At 40.0% G+C, this 21,261-nt stretch overlaps 1 protein-coding gene across 11 annotated transcripts in view; it reads left to right on the forward strand.

Annotated features, from left to right (window-relative positions):
• ST3GAL6 (ST3 beta-galactoside alpha-2,3-sialyltransferase 6) overlaps positions 1–21,261 on the forward strand; it is an 89,879-nt gene that overhangs the window by 49,907 nt on the left and 18,711 nt on the right. For 10 of the 11 annotated variants that reach the window (XM_061134060.1, XM_061134063.1, XM_061134065.1 and 7 more), the window contains 2 exons: positions 470–573; positions 1,541–1,604. In XM_061134060.1, coding sequence (XP_060990043.1) covers positions 470–573; positions 1,541–1,604 — 168 coding nt within the window. Of the gene's footprint in view, positions 1–469; positions 574–1,540; positions 1,605–21,261 lie in introns of those variants that run through there. The other variant, XM_061134067.1, reaches the window with a different exon arrangement.

Consider the following 21,261-nt stretch of genomic DNA (forward strand, 5'->3'; position numbering starts at 1 on the left):
TAATTTAATGATATCAGGAGAGAGTTCATCTAGCTTTTAGTGTATTTTAATTTTCACTGCTGACAACAGCTTTATATATATATGGCATCTTTTCTTTGGGGAGTGGATCAGCATTTGTACTTTTATTTTCCCTCACTTGTTCTTTTGATTCTTCCTGTAGATGGCTACCTTTGGCGTTCACTTGTATTTAAACTTTGTGTCCGCTTCCCCAGGCTGTTACATGGTTTTGGTTTTACTACCTAGAAAGCATTTCCATTCTGAGTGTGTAGTTCCATTGCCTATCCTATTCTATGTAGCATTTAAGTGGTGTTTAAGATGATTTTGAAAGAATCTTAAAAATAATTATATGCTCATTTATAGTCAAACTAATGATAGGAATGACATGCTACAGTTTTTTACAGTTGTGATTTTAAAAACCTGCAAATACTGTACACATTTGGGAAAGTCATTCTTTATCCTTTTCTTCCAGGTATCATCAGTTTCACCCTTTTCTGTGTGCAGCTGATTTTAAAAATACTGTTTCCTTCTACGGTAGCGATAAGTTTGATTTGCCCTATGGGATAAGAGCATCAGGTCAGTATATTATTCTTACCTTGCCCTAATAACTATGACTGGTGTTTGATGTGAACCATATGTTTTTCTATAATTTTAAGGTCTTTTAATCTTTTTGTTTCATAGTGATTCCTAAGGATGTGATTTTTGAGATTGGGTGAAAGGAATTATATTTTAGTATGTAAATCCCCACTCGTTTTGAGTCAGTGTAGAATAAAAGAATGAAGAAAGGCGGATTTTTTTTGTTGTTGAGAAACTGTTCTTCACTTTTGTTTTACCACCATATTATTCGTGAGTTCGATGCTTTACTTTACTCCAGTTGAGAATTAGCAAGACAATTCTGTGGGTTAACTTCCTCCTATTCTCCCATTTTGCCTCTTAGGAGTTTTATGTCATCAGCAAGTTCTAAATCTGTGGTCAGTTTTCTAATTTAATCAGAGGATGTTTTGTTTTTGCTAAATTTAGAGAGAAATTGCTCCATCTACTAATGATGAAATGATTTTCCCTCTGCTTACTGACCACTGCTTTGCTTTACATGCTAGATTTTTGAGAAACCCTGAAAGCCTTTTAGGTGACAAGTCTATAGTTTCCTGAGTTAGATTTTCCTTATTCAGCTGATGCTGTGTGTGTATTTAGAATATATTGTACAGAGTTTGATAAATTTAAACTGGCAGAATATTGAGTTCTATACCAATGTCATTTTCTGAATCATCTGATATGGTTAATTTTGGGTTATGATTATTTTCAGATTAACATATTATTTTCCTGGGATTTTTGGAAAGTATCCTTAGAGTATTTACATTTTAGGTGCCCCTGTTAAGTAGGGCTGACTAGTTGCAGTCGTATCATGAATTTTCACCACAGAATAAATCATAGGTAATCATGCCAGTTTGAAGTGGATTTGGGGGAGGGCAGAGGATAAAGTGGTTTCCCATGTACCTAAGAAGTCATGATTGCTTTTATTCCTAACACTACGCTTGTTTTCTAGCCACATACTTTCGACTTGCTCTTTCGAAACTGCAGAATTGTGGTCTCTTTGATGAGTTTGACAAGTGAGTTTGTTTTCTTGCTTCTGTTTTACTTTTAGTTTTAGCTAAGTTTTAGTACAAAATATGTACTTCAGTGTAACATATATTCACTCGGGAAGATACCATAGCTTTTGTGCATAACTAAAATGCCTGGGAGTTATTTCTGTGGCACTTGAAGTAACACACTACAAATATAATTTAGACATTGCATAATTGTTGGCTCAAAATTGCAGACAGTCTTGATGACACACCATGCTAGTGTCAAGTCAGGACGTTTTTAACCCACAGTCATCTTTTCTAAGTTGTTGTTACTGAAGAATTAATTCACACTCCCTGTTGATCAGCTCACAGCCTCCCTCCATGGTTCCCATACCTTCCCATACAAGCTCTCAATTGCTCGATCATGAGAATCTTTTCTGTTTCACTTGAATATTGGATTTCAGAAACAGCTCTCTTCCTTTTATTCAGAATTATATTTGAGGGAGGTGAACGGCGTGCTTAGACACACATTTCTGGCAACAAAAGGCAGTTTAGTTTTTAGAAAATTTTGGTATTCTGTTACCTCTTAGGAACTGAGTTGCCACAGACAGACTTCTTAGCAAGTCAACTTATTTTTCAGAGATGGACTTATTTCCCACAGTTTTAAATTGAATTTTGGAATTTGGCTGGTTGTCCAGTGGGATGAAAAGAGTGACTGGCAGATGTGAGACCTCCATTAAAAAGGAAAATGGGCAGAATTCCCCTCTTATCCAGGAGAATAGAGGCGCTTTTTGATACATATAGCAATGATGGTAGCGGACAAAAGTGTGAAATTGGAGATAGTTCACGAGACAGAGCTGGAGGAGCGGTGACAGATTTTGTCTGAATTTATCTCGCTTTTCTCTGTCAGGGACCCAGGTTATTGAGGTATAATTTATGTAATAATGTTGATTCATTTCAGATTATACTTTTTATAATTTAAAGCTATGCCATCAACCTAGTCACTTTCAATTTTTATTGCATATCCACAGCAGCCATATATATTCCTTCCTGAAGTTTGTATAACTCTCATCTGTATCGTTTTATGCCGACCTTTGGCATGTGTACTTTTTATCAGTTCTCTCCAATTTTTACAAGCACCCAGCAAAGTATGCTTGGTGATCTTCATTTTTTAAATCGAGAAACTGAGGCTAGGCAAATCCATGTCGTTTGTTATAGTTGGTGAATGTCAGAGCCAACATGTGAACCTGGGTGGGTCTATCCAGGGCTGGATGTTTAAGAGTGATAGTGGTTATGTCTTAAATAATTGTAGCAAGTATCTGCAAATCTTTGAAAAACTCTTTGGCCCTGTAAATGTGAGATACTGTCAAGATTCTAGACGGCACATGACTGGAGGTTTTGTTCTGGCCTGGTTTCTGTCTCAAAACTGTTATTGTTGTTTAGATGCTCAGTCATATCCGACTCTTTGTGACCCCATGGGCTGCAGCATGCCAGGCTTCCCTGTCCTTCACTAGCCTCTGAAGTTTGCTCAAACTCATGTTTATTGAGTTGGTGATGGTATCTAACCATCTCATCCTCTGCCACCCTCTTCTCCTTTTGTCTTCAATCTTTTCCAGCATCAGGGTCTTTTCCAATGAGTTGGCTCTTCTCATCAGGTGGCCAGAATATTGGTGCTTCAACTTCAGCATCAGTCCTTCCAATGAATATTCAGGGCCCTTTTCCTTTAGGATTGACTGGTTTGATCTCCTTACTTTCCAAGGGACTCTCAAAAGTCTTCTCCAACACCACAGTTTGAAAGCACCGATTCTTTGGTGCTCAGCCTTCTTTATGGTCCAACTCTCACATCTCTACATGACTACTGGAAAAACCATAGCTTTGACTATACAGACCTCTGTTGGCAAAGTGATGCCTCTGCTCTTTAACATACACTGTCTAGGTTTGTCATAGCTTAAAACTATCTATGCTTTCTTTAGTTGCTTTCAGAGCCACTCTCTACACAAGTGTTCATCATCTGTATGTACCTCAGCCAGGCTACTTCCTCTCTTCTTGCCGACTTGGTCTGGCTCTTCCCCACACTTCCTCCTTTCTCATAGGGCGTGCCCCCCACACCCACCACCAACCCACGTCAGGTTCTTACTGTCACCAGCACTGGGAGGGAGGTGGGTGTGGGTGGTGATGAAGGATTGAAAATCATGCTGGTGGTACAAGGGTTCTTGGATCTGAACTTGTTAAGAGATGGAAGTCACATCAGTGTACAGACAGAAACCATTCAGGTGTGGAGTGAATGGCGAATATCCCTGTTGGAGCCTCCCAGAGCAAGCATGGTGATGCGCTGGCCACTCAGCACTGCTCCGTTGCTTGTTGATGCGTCCAAAGTTGGTCCCTAGAGATGTCAGAAAGAGCGTTTTGAAAGTAAATAAGAATATACTTGTGACAAAATTATCTTCATTTATATATTGACTTTTAGGAGGAGTTGACATGTAATAATAAATTTGACCTACATTCTAAGTACGTCCTTCTACATTTGTCTGAAACCCACAGTACAACCCCAAGATAATAGCAGGCCTCAGCCCATGCCCAAGTTTATATTTTAAGTAAACTCCAGCAGCGCAGAATACACTAAACTGCCAACTGCTGCCTCAGAGTCCCCTTAGTCTGTCCCCTGGGTCACCTTTATGTGGTTCTCATTTCTCCTCTTTACCTGGGAAGATGCTGTAGAAGAACGAGGTCTGAGAACAGTCGGTCTTCTCAGGCTGAGGATCTGGACCCCCCTTAGCTGAGAAGTCCTCCCCGAGCCTGCTGTGTGGATCTGGAACCTGCGGCCCACGTGCTTTAGGAGGGGTCTGTGGGTGCACTCTTTGCAGGATTCTGTGGGTCAGCGAGGAGACGGGCTCAGGTGGAGAGAGGCAAGAACCTCCTTTTCAAGTCCCTTCCCCCTTTGACTTTTCTCTTCACCCTATGTCCTCTTTGTCCTCCCAGAAAACTTAAGATATTTTTTCATTGTTTCAGATCTGAATTCTTTACTTATCCTATGTAGCAAGCATGATCTCTTAGTTGGGGTAGAGTTCTTCTTTTTTTGTGGGGGGGCTGCTCTACCTGGCTTGCAGGATTTTAGTTCCCCAAGGAGGGATCGAACTTTCACCCTCTGCAGTGCAAGCACTGTCCTAGGGACGTCCTGGGATAGATTACACTGTGAATGAGAAAACTCCAAATATCAGTTCCATTTATAAGATACAAATTTTCCTCTTTCTGACGATTGTCATGTAAATGAAGTCTGCATATAAGCGTTCTCAGAGCAGCTCGGTGACCACGGCTTCTCTCTTGTGACTCCTATTCCTCCCTCTGGTCCATCCTGATGGTTGGACTTTGACCAGTCATATGTATGTTCTAGCCAGCAGAGGGGACAAAGGAGGAAGGGCATGCCCCCAGCCATTGAGACTTGCCTCCTTCTTTAAGGCCATTTCCCAGAAGTTACATACAACCCATTATTACATCCAGTGATGTGCTGAAGCCAGCTGGTACCAACTTGTGAGAGAGCTGCTGCTCTTCCCAACTCTGTGTTCAGTGCCATCAAGGTGGAAGATTGAAGTTAGCTGTGATGGGAATGTATACCATGGAAAATGGCAATGCTACAAACCAAGGCTCCCCATCATCTCCCTGTCTCCCAAAGAGGACTAATTGTTAAAAAAAAAAAAAAAATGCTAGTGGCTACCAATTATATTCCACTGGCTAGACGTATAATCACAGGGCGACACCTCGCTGGGACGTGGACTGAAAAGTGTAGCCTCTATTCTAGGTGGCCGTGTGCCTACTTAGTGAAACATAATTATTGAGTGGCAAGTAACAGTCTTTGTCAGTGTTGTCTACTATTTTCTGTTTCTGTGCCTGGAAATAGTCAAGATTCTAAAGTCAGTTATGTAACACTACACCAACCTCGCTCACGTGAAGCAGCCAGTGGTGGTTTGTCTCTTGGAGATGAAAGTGGTTGAAAAATGTTGGTGTTGCAGATCATTCTGAGGTGGAGTTTCTTAGAGGTCTTGTTTATGCCATCTTTGTAGGTAATGTGAGTAAAGTAACTCAGGGAGGCAGATCAGCCTTTTTCTAAAGTTAGTACCCTGAAGAACTTGGGCCAGAATTAGAGGGGAGGGAACAGGAGTGTGTGTTTGGCCATAACTCTGTATGGAAGAGCCCTGGAGTTGTAACAATTCCATCCTTGTTCTTCTTTCTACCTCCATGCTTCCCTAACCCCTTTGCCCCCATCACCCACACTGCTCCCCACCAACCTGTTCTTTTTCAGAGTTTTTGGTCACTTAGCAAAAATTGTAATAATTGGCCTCTCCTCTTGTAATTACAATGGGCTTCCTTGGTGGCTCAGAGATCAAAGCGTCTGCCTGCAATGCAGGAGACCTGGGTTCAATCCCTGGGTTGGGAAGATCCCCTGGAGAAGGATATGGCAACCCACTCCAGTACTCTTGCCTGGAGAATCCCATGGATGTAGGAGCCTGGTGGGCTACAGTCCATGGGGTCGCAAAGAGTCGTACACGACTGAGCAATTTCACTTTCACTTGTAATTACACCTGTTATATTTTCATTATATGAAAAGTATTCATTCTGGAAATTTTCCTTTCTCCATAATTTTGTGACAGGAATTCTCCGTTTTCCCTGTGAAAAGAGGAGAACACACAATAGGCCATTTTTGCATCCCCCATTTTTATTATTTTATTTGTTTATCTTTTCGGTATGTTGTTTTTTTATTGAAATATAATTGCTTTACAGTGTTGTGTTTCTGCTGCACAATATTGTGAATCAGCTGTATGTACACATATATCCCCTTCCTCTTGAGTCTCCCTCCCACCCTCTCCCCTATCCTGCCTCTCTAGGTCATCACAGAGCAGTGAGCCGAGCTCCCTGTGTTATATAGCAGCCTCCCACTAGCTATCAGTTTTATACATAGTACTGTATATATGTCAACACAGTCTGTCAATGTCCCCCCCACTCCCTTGCTGTGGCCACAGGTTCGTTTTCTATGTCTGCACGTCTGTTCCTGCCCTGCAAGTGTGTTCATCAGTACCATTTTTCTAGAATCCATATGTATGTGTTAATATATGATGTTTGTTTTTCTGTGACTTAATTCATTCTGTCTGAGAGACTCTAGGTTCATCCATATCACTTCCACTGACTCAACTTCATTCCTTTTTATGGCTGAGTAATATTCCTGTGTGTGTGTGTGTGTGTGTGTGTGTGTGTGTGTGTGTGTACTGCATCTTTTTTATTCATTCATCTGTTGATGGACATCTAGGCTGCTTCCATATCTTGGCTATTGTAAATAGTGCTGTAATGAACCTGTGTCATTTTGAGTTGTGGTTATCTCAGGGTGTATGCCCAGTAGTGGGATTGCTGGGTTCTATGTTTAGTTTTTCAGGGAGCCTCAATAGTGTTCTCCACAGTGGCTGTACCAATTTGCATTCCCAGCAACAGTGTAAAAGGGTTCCCTTTTCTTCACACCCTCTCCAGCATTTATTGTTTGTAAATTTTTTTGGTGATGGCCTTTCTGGCCAGTGTGAGGTGATACCATATTGTATTTTTGATTTGCATTTCTCTGGTAATTAGTGATGTTGAGTATCTTTTCATTTGCCTCTTGGCTATCTGTATGTTGTCTTTGGAGAGAGATCTATTTAGATCTTCCACCCATTTTTGATTGGATTGCTTGTTTTTTGATATTGAGCTCCATAAGCTGTTTGTATATTTTGGAGATTAATCCTTTGTTACTTCATTTGCAAATATTTCTCCCATTCTGACGGGCTTCCCAGGTGGCACTGGTGGTAAAGAATCCATGCCTTCTAATGCAGGAGATGCAAGAGAAGTGGGTTTGATCCCTGGGTTGAGAAGATTCCCCTGGAGAAGGAAATGGCAACCCTTCCAGTATTCTTGCCTGAGAAATCCCATGGACAGAGGAGCCTGGTGGGCTACAGTCCATGAGGCTTCAAAGAGTCAGACACGACTGAGTGACTACACTTGCACACACTCCAGTTCTGAGGGTTATCTTTTCATCTTGTTGATGGTGCAAAAACTTCTAAGTTTAACCAGGTCCCATTTTTAAATTTTTGTTTTTATTTCCATTACTCTAAGAGGTGCGTCAAAGAGGATTTTGCTGCAATTTATGTCAAAGAGTGTTCTGCCTGTTTTTCTCTAAGAGTTTTATAGTTTCCAGCCTTGCATTTAGATATTTAATTAATTTTGAGTTTATTTCTGTGTATGGTATTAGTATTCTAATTTCACTCTTACATGTAGCTGTCCAGTTTTCTCAGCATCACTTATTGAAGAGACAGTCTTTTCTCCATTGTATATTCTTTCCTCCTTTGCCATAGATTAGGTGACCATAGGTGTGTGGGTTTATCTCTGGGCTTTTTATTCTGTACCTATTTCATAGGTCTATATTTCTGTTTTTTTCTTTTTGTGAGTACTGTAGTGTTTTGACTGCGTAGCTTTTTCATATAGTCTGAACTCAAGGAGCCTGATTCCTACAGCTCTGTTTTTCTTCCTCAAGATTACTTTGATTATTTGGGGTCTTTTGTGTTTCCATACAAATGGTAGTGTTCGAATACCATGATGAATGCTATGGTAATCTGATACAGATTCCATTGAATCTGTAGATTGTTTTGGGTAGTGTATTCATTTTCACTATATTGATTCTTCCAATCCAAGAACATGGTATATTTTCCCATCTGTGTCCTCTTTGATTTCTTTCATCAGTGTTTTATAGTTTTCTGAATATGGGTCTTTTGCTTTCTTAGGTAGATTTATTCCTTGATATTTTATTCTTTTGTTGTGATGGTAAATGGATTGTTCTCTTAATTTCTGTTTCTGATCTTTCATTGTTAGCATATAAGAATGCAAGAGATTTCTGTGCATTAATTTTGTGTCCTGTAACTTTACCAGATTCATTAAGTCTAATAGGTTTCTGGTGGAATCTTTCGGAGTTTCTATGGATGGTAATGTGTCATTGCAAACAGTGACAGTTTTACTTTCTCTTTTCTAATTTGTATTTCTTTTTCTTCTCTGATTGCCTTGGTGAGGACTTCCAGAAGTATGTTGAATAGGAGTGGAGAGAGTGAGCATCCTTTTCTTGTCCCTGGTCTTAGGGGAAATGCTCTCAGTTTTTCACCATTAAGAATGATGTTCGCTGTGGGTTTGTCACAGCAAACAGTGCATGTGTGCTAAGTTGCTTCAGTTGTGTCCAACTCTTTGTGACCCTATGGACTGTGGCCCACCAGGCTCCTCTGTCCATGGGGATTCTCTAGGCAAGAATACTGGAGTGGATTGCCATGCCCTCCTCCAGGGTATCTTCCCCACCTAGGTGAACCCAGGTCTCCTGGTCTCCTGCATTGCAGGCAGATTCGTTACCACTAGCACTGTTGGGGTCCTTTAATGGACTGGAACCTGGTGGTCTGGAGTCAACAATGAGAAAGTGAAAGAAGGAAAGAGGCTAATACTCCCTGGGTTACGCAGCCAGCCTTCGCGCTCCAGGGAATAAGCCAGAAATAGAGAGAGAGAGAGAGAAAGACACGGGGACCCAAGCTCTGATGGAACAAGGGTGCTTTATTGATTTTGGTAAGAGTATATATACCAGTAGCTTCTTTAGATAAAGATCAAGAGACCAGATTTTACAAGTTTACCAAGGAAGCAAGGAGCAATAGAGGCCATAAGGCCAAAAGGCGATCCATATCAAGAGAGGGTCGTAAGTAGTTACTTTTCACTGTATGGAAAAACTAATGAAGGAAATGCATGGATTCCTCAGTCCTGGGAGAGGCTTGCCTCTCCTCTTAATTCCTGAATATTCAGGAATTAATAAGGAACAGAGGATTCATGACAGCTCCAAAACAGCACACAGGAAGCCTCCTGTTAAATGCTTCCTGACAATTCCCCCTATTTCATTATATTTGTAGAAGAGGTCCTGACCAAATGAGTTTGGTTAGTATTAACCAACCTTATAGAAAGGCAATGATAAACAAAAAATATAATCACCAAGACAATCACCAAAGTTACAGTCCCAGACCTGATGTTGTGGGTAATACTTTGAAACCATCTTCATGGGTCTGGCCCAGATAATTGATCAGCAAGTTGTTTAGCTAAAGTTTTCAAATTAGTGGGAGAGGGAAGACATTTAGAAAAAGTTTCAAAGATTTCCTTTTGCAGTAATTATACATTCAGAGAGGCATTATCATGTAAATGAAATTTGATTTGTTCCCAGTTATAGGTACTATGATTGAAATGAACAGGAGTAACACAAAATTGGCAATTAATACAAGTTACAGAATGTAAAGCCTTATTAAATTGTAAATTTCCTATGTCTGTAACAAAAGGAAGTGGGACACAGGCCTGTATAAAATATGACTGATTGTAGCAAATGAAATAGTTATGACTATGACCACCACAGGTCCCTGTGAAATGTCCGGTCCAAGTCCCAAGTTCTTTGGTGCTGGCAGCAAGTTCCCAGATGTCCCATTGTTCAGGCCTACTCTGTTTATTGAGGATGATTCTAGGATGAGGGGATGCCATTTCACCATCAAGCCAGCCAAGAAGTCCTTTGTCATGGTAATGTTTCATCATAGTGTTAGTAACCTTTTAAGCCACTTAAGTAGCATAATACATAATGTTTTTTGTTCTTTCCCTAACTCTTTCCCTAAAGTTTTAGTAGTATAAACATGGTTAACAGTAAATAGCCTAAACAGTGTCCAAAGATCTTCTTTTGGAGGCAGGATGAAAACCCAAGTTTGTTGGCTGATGTTTATGCATAATTTTTCTGGGCCCAGGCACAATAGAAAGACTTCATAGCCTAAAGAAATGTTAGTTTTCCCTCCTCCCCTGGGTGTGAGGGTTCCAGGGAGGAGGCATATGAGTAGAGTCATTGGTTGATACGTTCGATCCGTCTTTTCTCCATCCATTTTATGACCTGTAATAAAGGGGGGTTGGGTAAGTAAGCCCAGTTAAGTCTGATTTGTGAATCTGGCTCGAGCGGGGTCACACAGGTCAGCATAGCGATAAGAAGATTTTCAGGACTCTGAGGCATTCCCTGTTGAGAGACCAAATTTTCAGCTTGGTTAGTAAAGATTTTTATTTGTCCCCGAGTGGGGAGATCATAGGGTTGATGCTACTGAGGGCAGCACTTCCTGAAGATCTTTAGAGCCACCATGGCCCATGTTGGAATTTCTTCCTCCTGGGGTTCTTGTTGTTTCATCTCCATTTTGAATGCCGGGGGCCCCCTTGGGTCGAATCTTTTGGAGAGGAAGCCATGTGAGTTTGTTGGCTCCATCTGGGGAAATACAAGCATATCCCTTTCCCTGTAAGATTAGTTTCCCAGATTTCCATTGTTTATTGAACCCGTCTTGATACCAAATGGGCAGAGGAAGAGAGGTGTCCTTCAATTCCTGGAAATGTATTTCTTTTCTTGTCAAGATATCTCCTTGTGGCAAGTTTAAAAAATTTAAGACAAATAAAGCTGTATTAACAATTAAAATTTTAAAACAAATAAAGCTGTATTAACAATAGTTATAGGTTTAGAAAATATCTTATGTTGGAATCTAGTAAAGTCTGCTTTAGATAAGGAAGACAGTAGTGTTCCTGTGTATTCCCCCTTCTTTAATTTTTTTAATTGCAACTTTAGTGTGTGATGTGCTCGCATATGTGTAATATAAAGGGGAGAAGTGTGACTTTTAATAACAGATTGTAGTTCAAAAAGAGTTGTTGAATAATAGGTTGATTGGAGTTATGGTGGAGGTTTTTATATTTTTTAATACAAAAAGTGAATATATAGAGTCAGAGACTATATTAATGGGGTAAGGATGTAGGCAAATAACTTGAATAAGAGCATATAATTCATTTTGTTGAGCAGAATGGAATTTAGTGTAAAAGATTTTATATTCTTTAAGAGACCAGAATGAAGCTTTGGTGTTTTTAGTCCCATCTATATAAAAAAACCTCAGCTCGTGGTATACAGGCTGTGAGCTGATAATGTGGGAAATAATAAATTTAGTATTTCTGAAGAAATTTCACAGCTTACCAGAAGGATAATGAAATGAAATTTCTCCAAAATATTTTAGAAAAGCTATTTGGAAATTGGTAGAAGTTTGTAATGTGTTCACAAATTGAGATTTATTTGTAATAAAGTTTTATTAACGTATAAAGGAGATAGAGAAAGCTTCTGACATAGGCATCAAAAGGGGGCAGAAAGAGTACCCCCCTCCTAGTCTTTAGCTGTATGTTATATAGTCACTAGCAGTCTGTTAATGAAAAGAAAGGAATGTCTTAAAACTCAGAATGGCACCAGGCCTCTCATCCATAAGATGCATTTTGGGATAATCTTGGCACCAGATGATTCATCCCAGGCCATAAAACGATTGACTTGAATCTTGTAGAAGGACAGATTACCATACAAATAGTTTCTTTTACATAGATTAGGGGAACACTATCTGAGTATAACATACTGGTTTGTCATGTAGGTTCTGAGCCATTAGACAGAGCCGACTTGAAGACAGAGTCTGGGGTAAATGCATAGGACATTAACATAGCTTAAGACAAGCATTTCCATAAGAAAAATGCATTGGTTAACTCAAGGTTTGAGAATAGTTAACTTCAAGTGAAACCAGGTGTCATTATGGCAACACAGTATTTTAAGAGAAACCTTTTAAATTTGTATAGAGAAGGAAAAAAAATATTGCTAGTTTGTTTTCTCCTGCTGCTTAAGATAGCTAAAAATGTCTGACACTTGCAGCCTATTGGAAACTGCTGGCCTTCCTGCCTGTTACCCTTTCATCCCCACCTTTTCTTTTAGAATTATGTTGCCTAGGGAAAAGGGGCATCCTTCTCGTTTTATAACTGCTTTGGAGCTGACAAGGGGCGTTGTCCCTAAATTGGTGAGGCAACATATTCTTCTAATCCTCATACTGAGGATTTTTGATCCAGGGGCCCCAGGTAGTAGTTGGGAGAAGCTGCCGCTGTAGCAGGAGTTTGAGCAACCATGTGTAACTTAAAAGCTTTCATGTGACTAGAAACAAATCCAGTTACGCAGTTACAGATGCAGGGAGCAAAGAGCAAAAACAAAACAGTCAGAATGATTGTAATTAAGATAGTTTTTCGCCATGGGGAACTAGGTAACATCTCCCAGAGTGATGCAGTTGAGGCTTCAGGAGTATTTGTAGCCCCAATCATCTTGTTCGTATGTTTAGTAAAATGAGTAACATTAGTGTTCATATCAGGTATACACGTACAGAGTTGGGTTGAATAGTGGCACACGTTCCTTAGCCACCTGTAATTTCTCTTTCGTGAGGGGCCACTGCTCTGTCCAAATAGGCTCGTCATTCTTCCAAGTTATTTTACTAATTGTATTGTTTGTTACATGAGCAGTGGCCCCTAGGAAAAATGTGGAATGTATATCTGAGTTTGCCGTTGCATAAGTAAGTCCCTTCCTATTAGATTAAGGGGTGTATCTATCACATAAGGTCTTAATGTTGTAGGCTGGCCTTCTGGTCTCTCACATGGATAAATTTGAGTACTCTGATAAGCCTCTTGTACTTTGGTTTGAGAAATTTCTGCAGTTTGGCAAGAGATTTTTTTGTATAGGCCAGGATTTGGGCCCTAAATGTTTGGATATAATAGTAATATCAGATCCAGTATCTAGGAGACCAGAAAATCTTTTACCACTAATTTTGATATTTATATTCGGTTGGGCAAATTTAGATACCAATGATGTCCATAAGGACTGTTTTTGATCTGTACTGCCGAATCCGCCCATCCGTACATTATTAGAGGAGTTAATACAAATGTAAGGTAGAAGGAGTAATTGAGTGATTTTACCCCCCTTTTTAAATTGCCATAAAATCTGAGATGACATCATAACGTGAATTTCTCCTTTATAATCTGAATCAATTACTCCAGGGTGAACAGTAATCCCTTTAGAAGTCAAACTAGATTGGCCAAATAAAAGACCAAAGGTTTGTGGGGGCAGGGGCCCAAAAAGTCCAGTAGGTATTCTAGAGGGGACTGCTTGAGGGTAAAGGAGATATCGATGGCAGCACTGCCGGATGTTGAGGGTTTGAGGGAAAAGACGGAATTTGCCCCTGGTTTTTGTTGAAGGGGACCTGGGGTGTCCCCTGCTTGGAGTTTCCCAGAATAGGTTTTCCTTTAATATCAAATTTAGATTTACAATCTTTGGCCCAGTGCATTCCTCTACGGCACCAAGGGCAGACTTTTGGAGGTTTTTTTAATAAGCTTTCTTAGGGCAATCCCTTTTTAAATGGTTTTTATCCCCGCATATAAAACATCTCTCATTTTCCTTTTTAAAGCAAGTAGCCATTGTTTCAGCTAGCATTTGCATTTTTTGAGTGTTTGATCCTAGATTGCAGCAAGCCTTCAAATAATCAATAATAGTCTCTGTCTCACGAATTGGGGCTACAGCCTTTTGACATTGCCTGATTTGTATTTTCATAAGCAAGTAATTTCTCTAGTTGTCTTTTAGCTTTTTCTCCGATTACAGTGCAGGAAATAGCAGTTTCTAATCTTGCTAAAAATCAGCATAATTTTCTCTAGGTCCTTGCAATATTCTAGTGTAGCTACCTGTAGGTTTTTCTTGAGGAGTAATTTTGTCTCAAGCTTTAAGGCCACTGTTTTTAATTGTCGATGCAACAAAGAAGGGCATTGTATTTGAGCTTTTATAGTGTCAAATTTTCTGGTGTCAGTTAACATTTCAAAAGTAATTTAGTTTTGGGGTAGCGCCAGCTCAAGCGTTTTTGTTAGCATGATCTCTGGCTATATCTTGAAACCACATTGTCCACTGAAGATACTCTCCTGGTTTAAGGAGAGCTTTTATTAAAATTCACCAATCATAGGGAATAAAGGTTTCAATAGACGATGCCATAGCATTTAGAATCTCTCTAGTAAAAGGTGAATGTGGGCCATACATAGTTACAGCCTTTTTCATTTGTTGCATGTGAAAAAGGTTAATACCTTCATATTGAGATATTATTTGCCCTTGAGTGTCAACATTTCTTAAACTGGAAAGGCGGAGAAACCTTCGGTTTCAGAGACTTGCAGTTGCAAAGCCAGCAATTCAGAGAGCCTCTGTCGCAAAAGAGGTAGATTATTGTTATTCAGAAAGGTGTTGTAGGTTTTAATGTTAAAAGGTGTCTGAAGGGAGTCATTGCCAAAATCATCAGGTTCTATCAAGGGAGAGATTTTGGGATTTGTGCCCGCTGTCAGGGGAGGAGCGCTTGGAGCAACCAGGGCAGGGTTAGTAGGAAAATTTTGAAATATCTTATATTTTTTCAATTGGGCCTTTTGTAAGTTTTCATCATCTAATTCATAGTCATGTGGTAAGTGTTCTTCCTGTTGCCGAATGTCAGGAGGGCTAGAATTACCTTGAAATGGCAGAATCACAGCTTCAATGAGAGCCCATAGGGGCCAGAAATCTATCGGAATATTTTTTTCCCTGTCTGGCAGCTAGTTCAACATTCTCTTTGACCTGATGCCAAATTAAAACTACCTTCATCAGGGAACTGAGGGTTACATTCAACCACTGTCTGAAGGCAAGCCTTTATTTGCCCATGCAAAACTGAAAGTCCCTGAAGTTTAAATAAATGATAAAGTGAAGTAGAAATGTGCGGGGACTTTCCAGCCAGTTGACTCACCGGCCTCAATAGGCCCTGAGGTCACTCTGTCTGAATCTGCCACGTGTACTAGGCCCTGTTCTGGGTGCCACATGTTGGGGTCCTTTAATGGACTGGAACCTGGTGGTCTGGAGTCAACAATGAGAAAGTGAAAGAAGGAAAGAGGCTAATACTCCCTGGGTTACGCCGCCGGCCTTCGCGCTCCAGGGAATAAGCCAGAAGTAGAGAGAGAGAGAGAGAGAAAGACATGGGGACCCAAGCTCTGATGGAACAAGGGTGCTTTATTGATTTTGGTAAGAGTATATATACCAGTAGCTTCTTTAGATAAGGATCAAGAGACCAGACTTTACAAGTTTACCAAGGAAGCAAGGAGCAATAGAGGCCATAAGGCCAAAAGGCGATCCATATCAGAAGAGGGTCATAAATAGTTACTTTTCACTGTATGGAAAAACTAATGAAGGAAATGCATGGATTTGTCAGTCCCAGGAAAGGCTTGCCTCTCCTCTTAATTCCTGAATATTCAGGAATTAATAAGGAACAGAGGATTCATGACAGCTCCAAAACAGCACACAGGAAGCCTCCTGTTAAATGCTTCCTGACATAGCACCACCTGGGAACCCTGGGCTTATCATATATTGCCTTTATTATTATATAGGTTCCCTATATGCCCGTTTTTCTGGAGTTTTTTTTTTTTTAAATCAGAAATGGGTGTTGAATTTTGTCAAAAGCTTTTTTCTGTATCTGTTGAGATGATCATATAATTTTTATTCTTTAATTTGTTAATATGGTATATCATGATTTTGTGTTTTTTGAAGAATCCTTGTATTACTGTGATAAATCCCACTTGATCATAGTGTATGATCATTTTAATGTGTTGTTGGATTTTGTTTGCTGGTTTTTTGTTGAGGAGTTTTGCTTCTTTGTTCATCAGTGATATTGGTCTATAATTTTCTTTTTTTGTGATAGCTTTGTCTGGTTTAGGTATCAGGGTGGTGGTCTCATAGAACAAATTTGGGAGTGTTCTTCTCTCTGCAGTTTTTGGGGAAGGTTTTAGAAGGATAGGTGTTAGCTCTTCTTGAAATATTTGATAGAATTCACCTGTGAAGCCATCTGGTTCTGGACTTTTGTTTGTTGGAAGATTTTTAATTTGTTTCAATTGCATTACTTGTGATTGGTCTGTTTATATTTTCTAATTCTTCCTGGTTCAGCCTTGGAAGGTTGTCCCTTTCTAAGAATTTGTCTATTTCTTCCAGTTTGTCCATTTTATAGGCATATGGTTGCTTGAGGTAGTCAGTTATGATCCTTTGTATTTCTACAGTGTCAGTAGTGATTTCACCTTTTTCATTTCTAACTTTATTGAGTCCTCTCCCTTCTTTTCTTGAGTCTGGCTAAGGTTTATCAAAAAATTTTTTTAATAAGAAACAACTCTTATTGATGCTGTTGTTTTCTTCATTTCTACTTCATTTATTTCTGCTATGATCTTTATGATTTCATTGCTTTTTACTAACTTTGGGTTTTCTTTGTTCTTTCTCTAGTTGCTTTAGGTGTAAGATTAGATTGTTTATGTGAGAGTTTTCTTGTTTCTTAAGGATTGAATTGCTGTAAATTAGAACTGTTTTTGCTGTGTCCCATAGGTTTTTGGTCATTGTTTTTGTTGTCATTTATTTCTATGTATTTTTATTTCCTCTTTAATTTCTGTAGTAATCACTTGGTTATTTAGCAGTGCATTGTTTAGCCTCCATGTTTTTGTATTTTTTATAGTTTTGTTCCTTTGATTAATTTCTATCTCATAGCATTGTGGTCAGAAAAGATGCTTGATACTGTTTCAGTTTTATTAAATCTTCTGAGACTTGATTTGCGACCCAAGATATAGTCTATCCTGGAGAATGTTCCATGGTACTAGAGAAGAAGTGTATTCACCGCTTTTGGGTGGAATGTCCAAAATTATCAATTAAATCTATCTGGTCTTGAGTTTCTTAAAGCTTGTATTTCCTTATTTATTTTGTATGGATGATCTGTCCATTGGTGTAAGGGGGGTGCTAAAGTCCTTCACTATTATTCTGTCACTGTTGATGTCTCCTTTTATGGTTATTAGCATTTGTCATATGTATTGAGGTTCTCCTATGTTGGGTGCATAAATATTTGTAATTGTTATATCTTCTTGGTTCGATCCTTGAGGTATGTGTTTTTAATGGAAGGTTAGTAAACTTGGACTTTTCCCTCTATATTCCTTCTGGGTTTCTCTCCTGAGCAGTGGTCCAGCAGGTTGGGATGGGGTGAAGGTTGAGGCTGCTGAACCATTCCCTAAAGAATCCCAGTTACCTGAGCTCCCGTTCCTGTTCAGTTGCGTGGACTGGGTCTGTGCTGTGATAAGTCACCTCAGTCCTGTCTGACTCTTTGCAGCCCCGTGGACTGGAGCCCACCAGGCTCCTCTGTCCATGGGGATTCTCCAGGCAAGAATACTGGAGTGGGTGGTCATGCCTTCTTCCAGGGGATCTTTCCCACCCAGGGATCGAACCTGTGTCTCTTGCATCTCCTGCACCAGCAAGTGGGTTCTTTACCACTAGTGCCCCCTGGGAAGCCTGTGGACTGGGAGCCAGACCCAAAAGCATGGTAAAGTCACAGAGTGGGATAGAGGCAGGAAGGATGGGGATCACTAGTCCAGTTCCCTCATGAAGATGAGAGGACTGAGGTCCATTAGAGGTTAGCAGGTCTCTAGACTTGCACTCCTCTCTATTTCCTCCCTCTGCATTTTAACAAGCAGAGAAAAAACAGAAGACTCCACAATGAATGTCTTAGATTGAGCGTCATCTGAAGAGGTAAGGAAAAGAAAACACTGTAACTGAGAATTCTGTTTGATATATTCTTTAGAATTTCCAGGGCTGTAAGCAACCCCTCACCATTATTTAATGTGGCTTTTGCTTTATCCTTAGCCTCAAACCATTAAAAAAAAAATACTTAAGACTGCATTGGGTCTTAGTTGCAGCATGTGAGGTCTTCTTGCATCATGAAGGATCTTTTGTTGTGGTGCACAAGCTCTCTGGTTGTAGTTCGCGGGCTCCAGAGATTGTGGGCTTAGTGATTGTAGCATTCAGGCTTAGTTGCTCCATGGCATGTGGGATCTTAGTTCCCTTGACCAGGTAATTGAACCTGTGTCCCCTGCATTTCAAGGCAGATTCTTAACCACCAGACCACCAGGGAAGTCCTGACCTCAAACTATTTTTTAATACTTTCATAGGGTTAAACTAAAACATCTCTATGTTACATGTATATAATCGCAAGGAATTTGATTGAAGTCATACCTGAATGGTCTAGTGGTTTTCTCTTCAATTTAAGTCTGAATTTTGCAATAAAGAGTTCATGATCTGAGCCCCAGTCAGCTCCCGGTCTTGTTTTTGCTGACTGTAAGGAGCTTCTCCATATCTGGCTGCAAAGAATATAATCAATCTGATTTCAGTATTGACCATTTGGTAATATTCATGTGTAGAGTAGTCTCTTGTGTTGTTGGAAGAGGGTGTTTGCTGTGACCAGTGCGTTTTGCAGAATGTGAAGAAGAACTAAAGCACCTCTTGATAACAGTGAAAGAGGAGACAGACAAAGCTAGGTTAAAACTCAACATTCAGAAAACTAAGACCATGGCATCTGGTCCCATCACTTCATGGTAAATAAATCAGGAAACAGTGGAAAAGAGAATGACTTTGTTTTTTTGGGGCTCCAAAATCACTGCAGTTGGTGACTGTAGCCATGAAATTAAAAGATGCTTGTTCCTTGGAAGAAAAGCTATGACCAACCTAGACAGCATTTTAAAAAGCAGAGATATTGCTTTGCTGACAAAAGTCCATCTAGTCAAAGCTTTGGTTTTTCCATTAGTCATGTGTGAATGTGAGAGTTGGACTATTAAGAAAGCTGAGCACTGAAGAATTGATGCTTTTGAACTGTGGTGTTGGACAAGATTCTTGCGAGTCCCTTGGACTGCAAAGAGATCCAACTAGTCCATCCTAAAGGAAATCAGTCCTGAATATTCATTGGAAGGACTGATGCTGAAGCTGAAAGTCCAATACTTTGGCCACCTGATGCAAAGAACTGACTCATTGGAAAAGACCCTGATGCTGGGAAAGATTAAAGGCAGGAGGAGAAGGGGATGACAGGGGATGAGATGATTGGATGTCATCCCTGACGTGATGGACATGAGTTTGAGCAAGCTCTGGGAGTTGGTGATGGACAGGGAAGCCTGGTGTGCTGCAGTCCATGAAATTGCAAAGAGTTGGACACAACTGAGTGACTGAACTGATGTTGCATGTGTAGATTCATTGAAATAGAACTATATTCAAATTTTTTCCTCTTAAAGATAAATGATCTGGATAGAATCTTCTCTGAATAGATACTACTGAAAAAGTTTTCTCAGCTGTCATCCTGAAGATCATGCACAGTATCAGTTGGCCTTCTCTGTAATTTCACCTCCAGCCAGAGGATCCTAAATGTGGTAAAGAAAAAAAAACAGTCTCAAAGAAATGTTGAGAAACCATTTTTTTTTTCCTTCAGGTGTAATTTACAGAAGATAAACAAACTATTTTAAAGAGAACAGTTCAGTGGCATTTAGTAGTCACAATATTATGCAGCCACCACCTCTAGCTAGTTCCAAAAAGGCAAACCATTTTAAAACAATTATTAGAGTAACCTTTTGTGTTTGTTTTCTTTTTTCATGTTCCTCCTTTTATGGGAATACTCAAACTAGCTGTCTGACTAGAACTTCGGCAGCAGAGAAGTGATGATAAGGACAGAAAAGGATAGGTTAGATTGTTTTATTCTTTTGTGAGGGAGAGAGGAGGGCAGGCAGTAGGCGTGGTCCATCTAAAATAGAGGAGACAGCATACTGAAAAATTGCTAAAGCCAGCAGGTCAGTTGTAACTGTTTTGTGATCTTGGGCAAATTTCTGAATTTCTGAACCTTGGTTTCTTGTAAAAGAGGAGGCAGAACTGCTTATGCACATTATACCAGAGTCAGTTTTGCTAGTTAATAGTTAAGTGAGGGTGGCCATCATGCAATAGTTAAATCAGTGTAACCACTGGGAGAAAGTGGGTAAAGGGTACGCAGGACTTCTCAGCACTATTTTTGCAACTTCCTGTGAGTCTAGAATTATTTCAAAATAGAAAGCTTAAATTGAAAACAGATGACCACCTGAAATTTGTACATGAATATTAATAGCAGCATCATTCATAATAGCCCCAGAGTGGAAACAGTCGAAATGTCCAGCTTCTGCTGAATGGATAAATTAAATGTACATCCACATGATGGAATGTAATTCAGTCATAACAAGCAGTGTAGTACTGATTCATGCTATAGTGCGAATGAACCTTGAGAACATTTTGCTCAGTTCAATGAAGGAAATCAGTCACAAAAGACCACATATTTGTAAGACTCGATTTACTGTACATGAGTACCATTTCCAGGTGGTGCCGTGGTGAAGAATCCACCTGCCAATACAGGAGATGCAAAGAGACAAGGGTTTGATCCCTGGGTTGGGAAGATCCCCTGAATAGGAAATGGCAGCCCACTCCAGTATTCTTGCCTGGAACATCCCATGGACAGAGGAGCCTGACAGGCTACAGTCCACGGGGTTGCAAAGAGCTGGACATGACCGAGCTCAGGAGCATGTCAACATGTCTACTGTCCAGAAAATGGCCAGAATAAACAGATCAGTTGTAGATGGAAAGTAGATTAGTTGAGCCACAGACAGGGGTGAGGGGGGCAGTGGAGTGACCCCTACCAGCTTTGGGATGTCTCTGTGGGGAGATGAAAATGTCCTGGGTTGGATAATGGTGATTGTGGCACAGCTGTGTGAAATTGCTAAAAACCTGCTGAATTTTATTATTTTAAAGGGTGAATTTTATGGCATGCGAATTATATTTCAATTAAAAAAACAGTTTTAAAAAGGAGGGGGGAGGGTTGAGGTATCCTCTAGTTTCCTTTCCAGTTGCTTTGTTCAGAGGGCACAGCGATGACTCAATTAGAATGGATGTTTCGGAATAGCACACCCTAGT

The sequence above is a fragment of the Dama dama genome, chromosome 31, assembly GCF_033118175.1.
Source record: "Dama dama isolate Ldn47 chromosome 31, ASM3311817v1, whole genome shotgun sequence".
Lineage (NCBI taxonomy): Eukaryota > Metazoa > Chordata > Mammalia > Artiodactyla > Cervidae > Dama > Dama dama.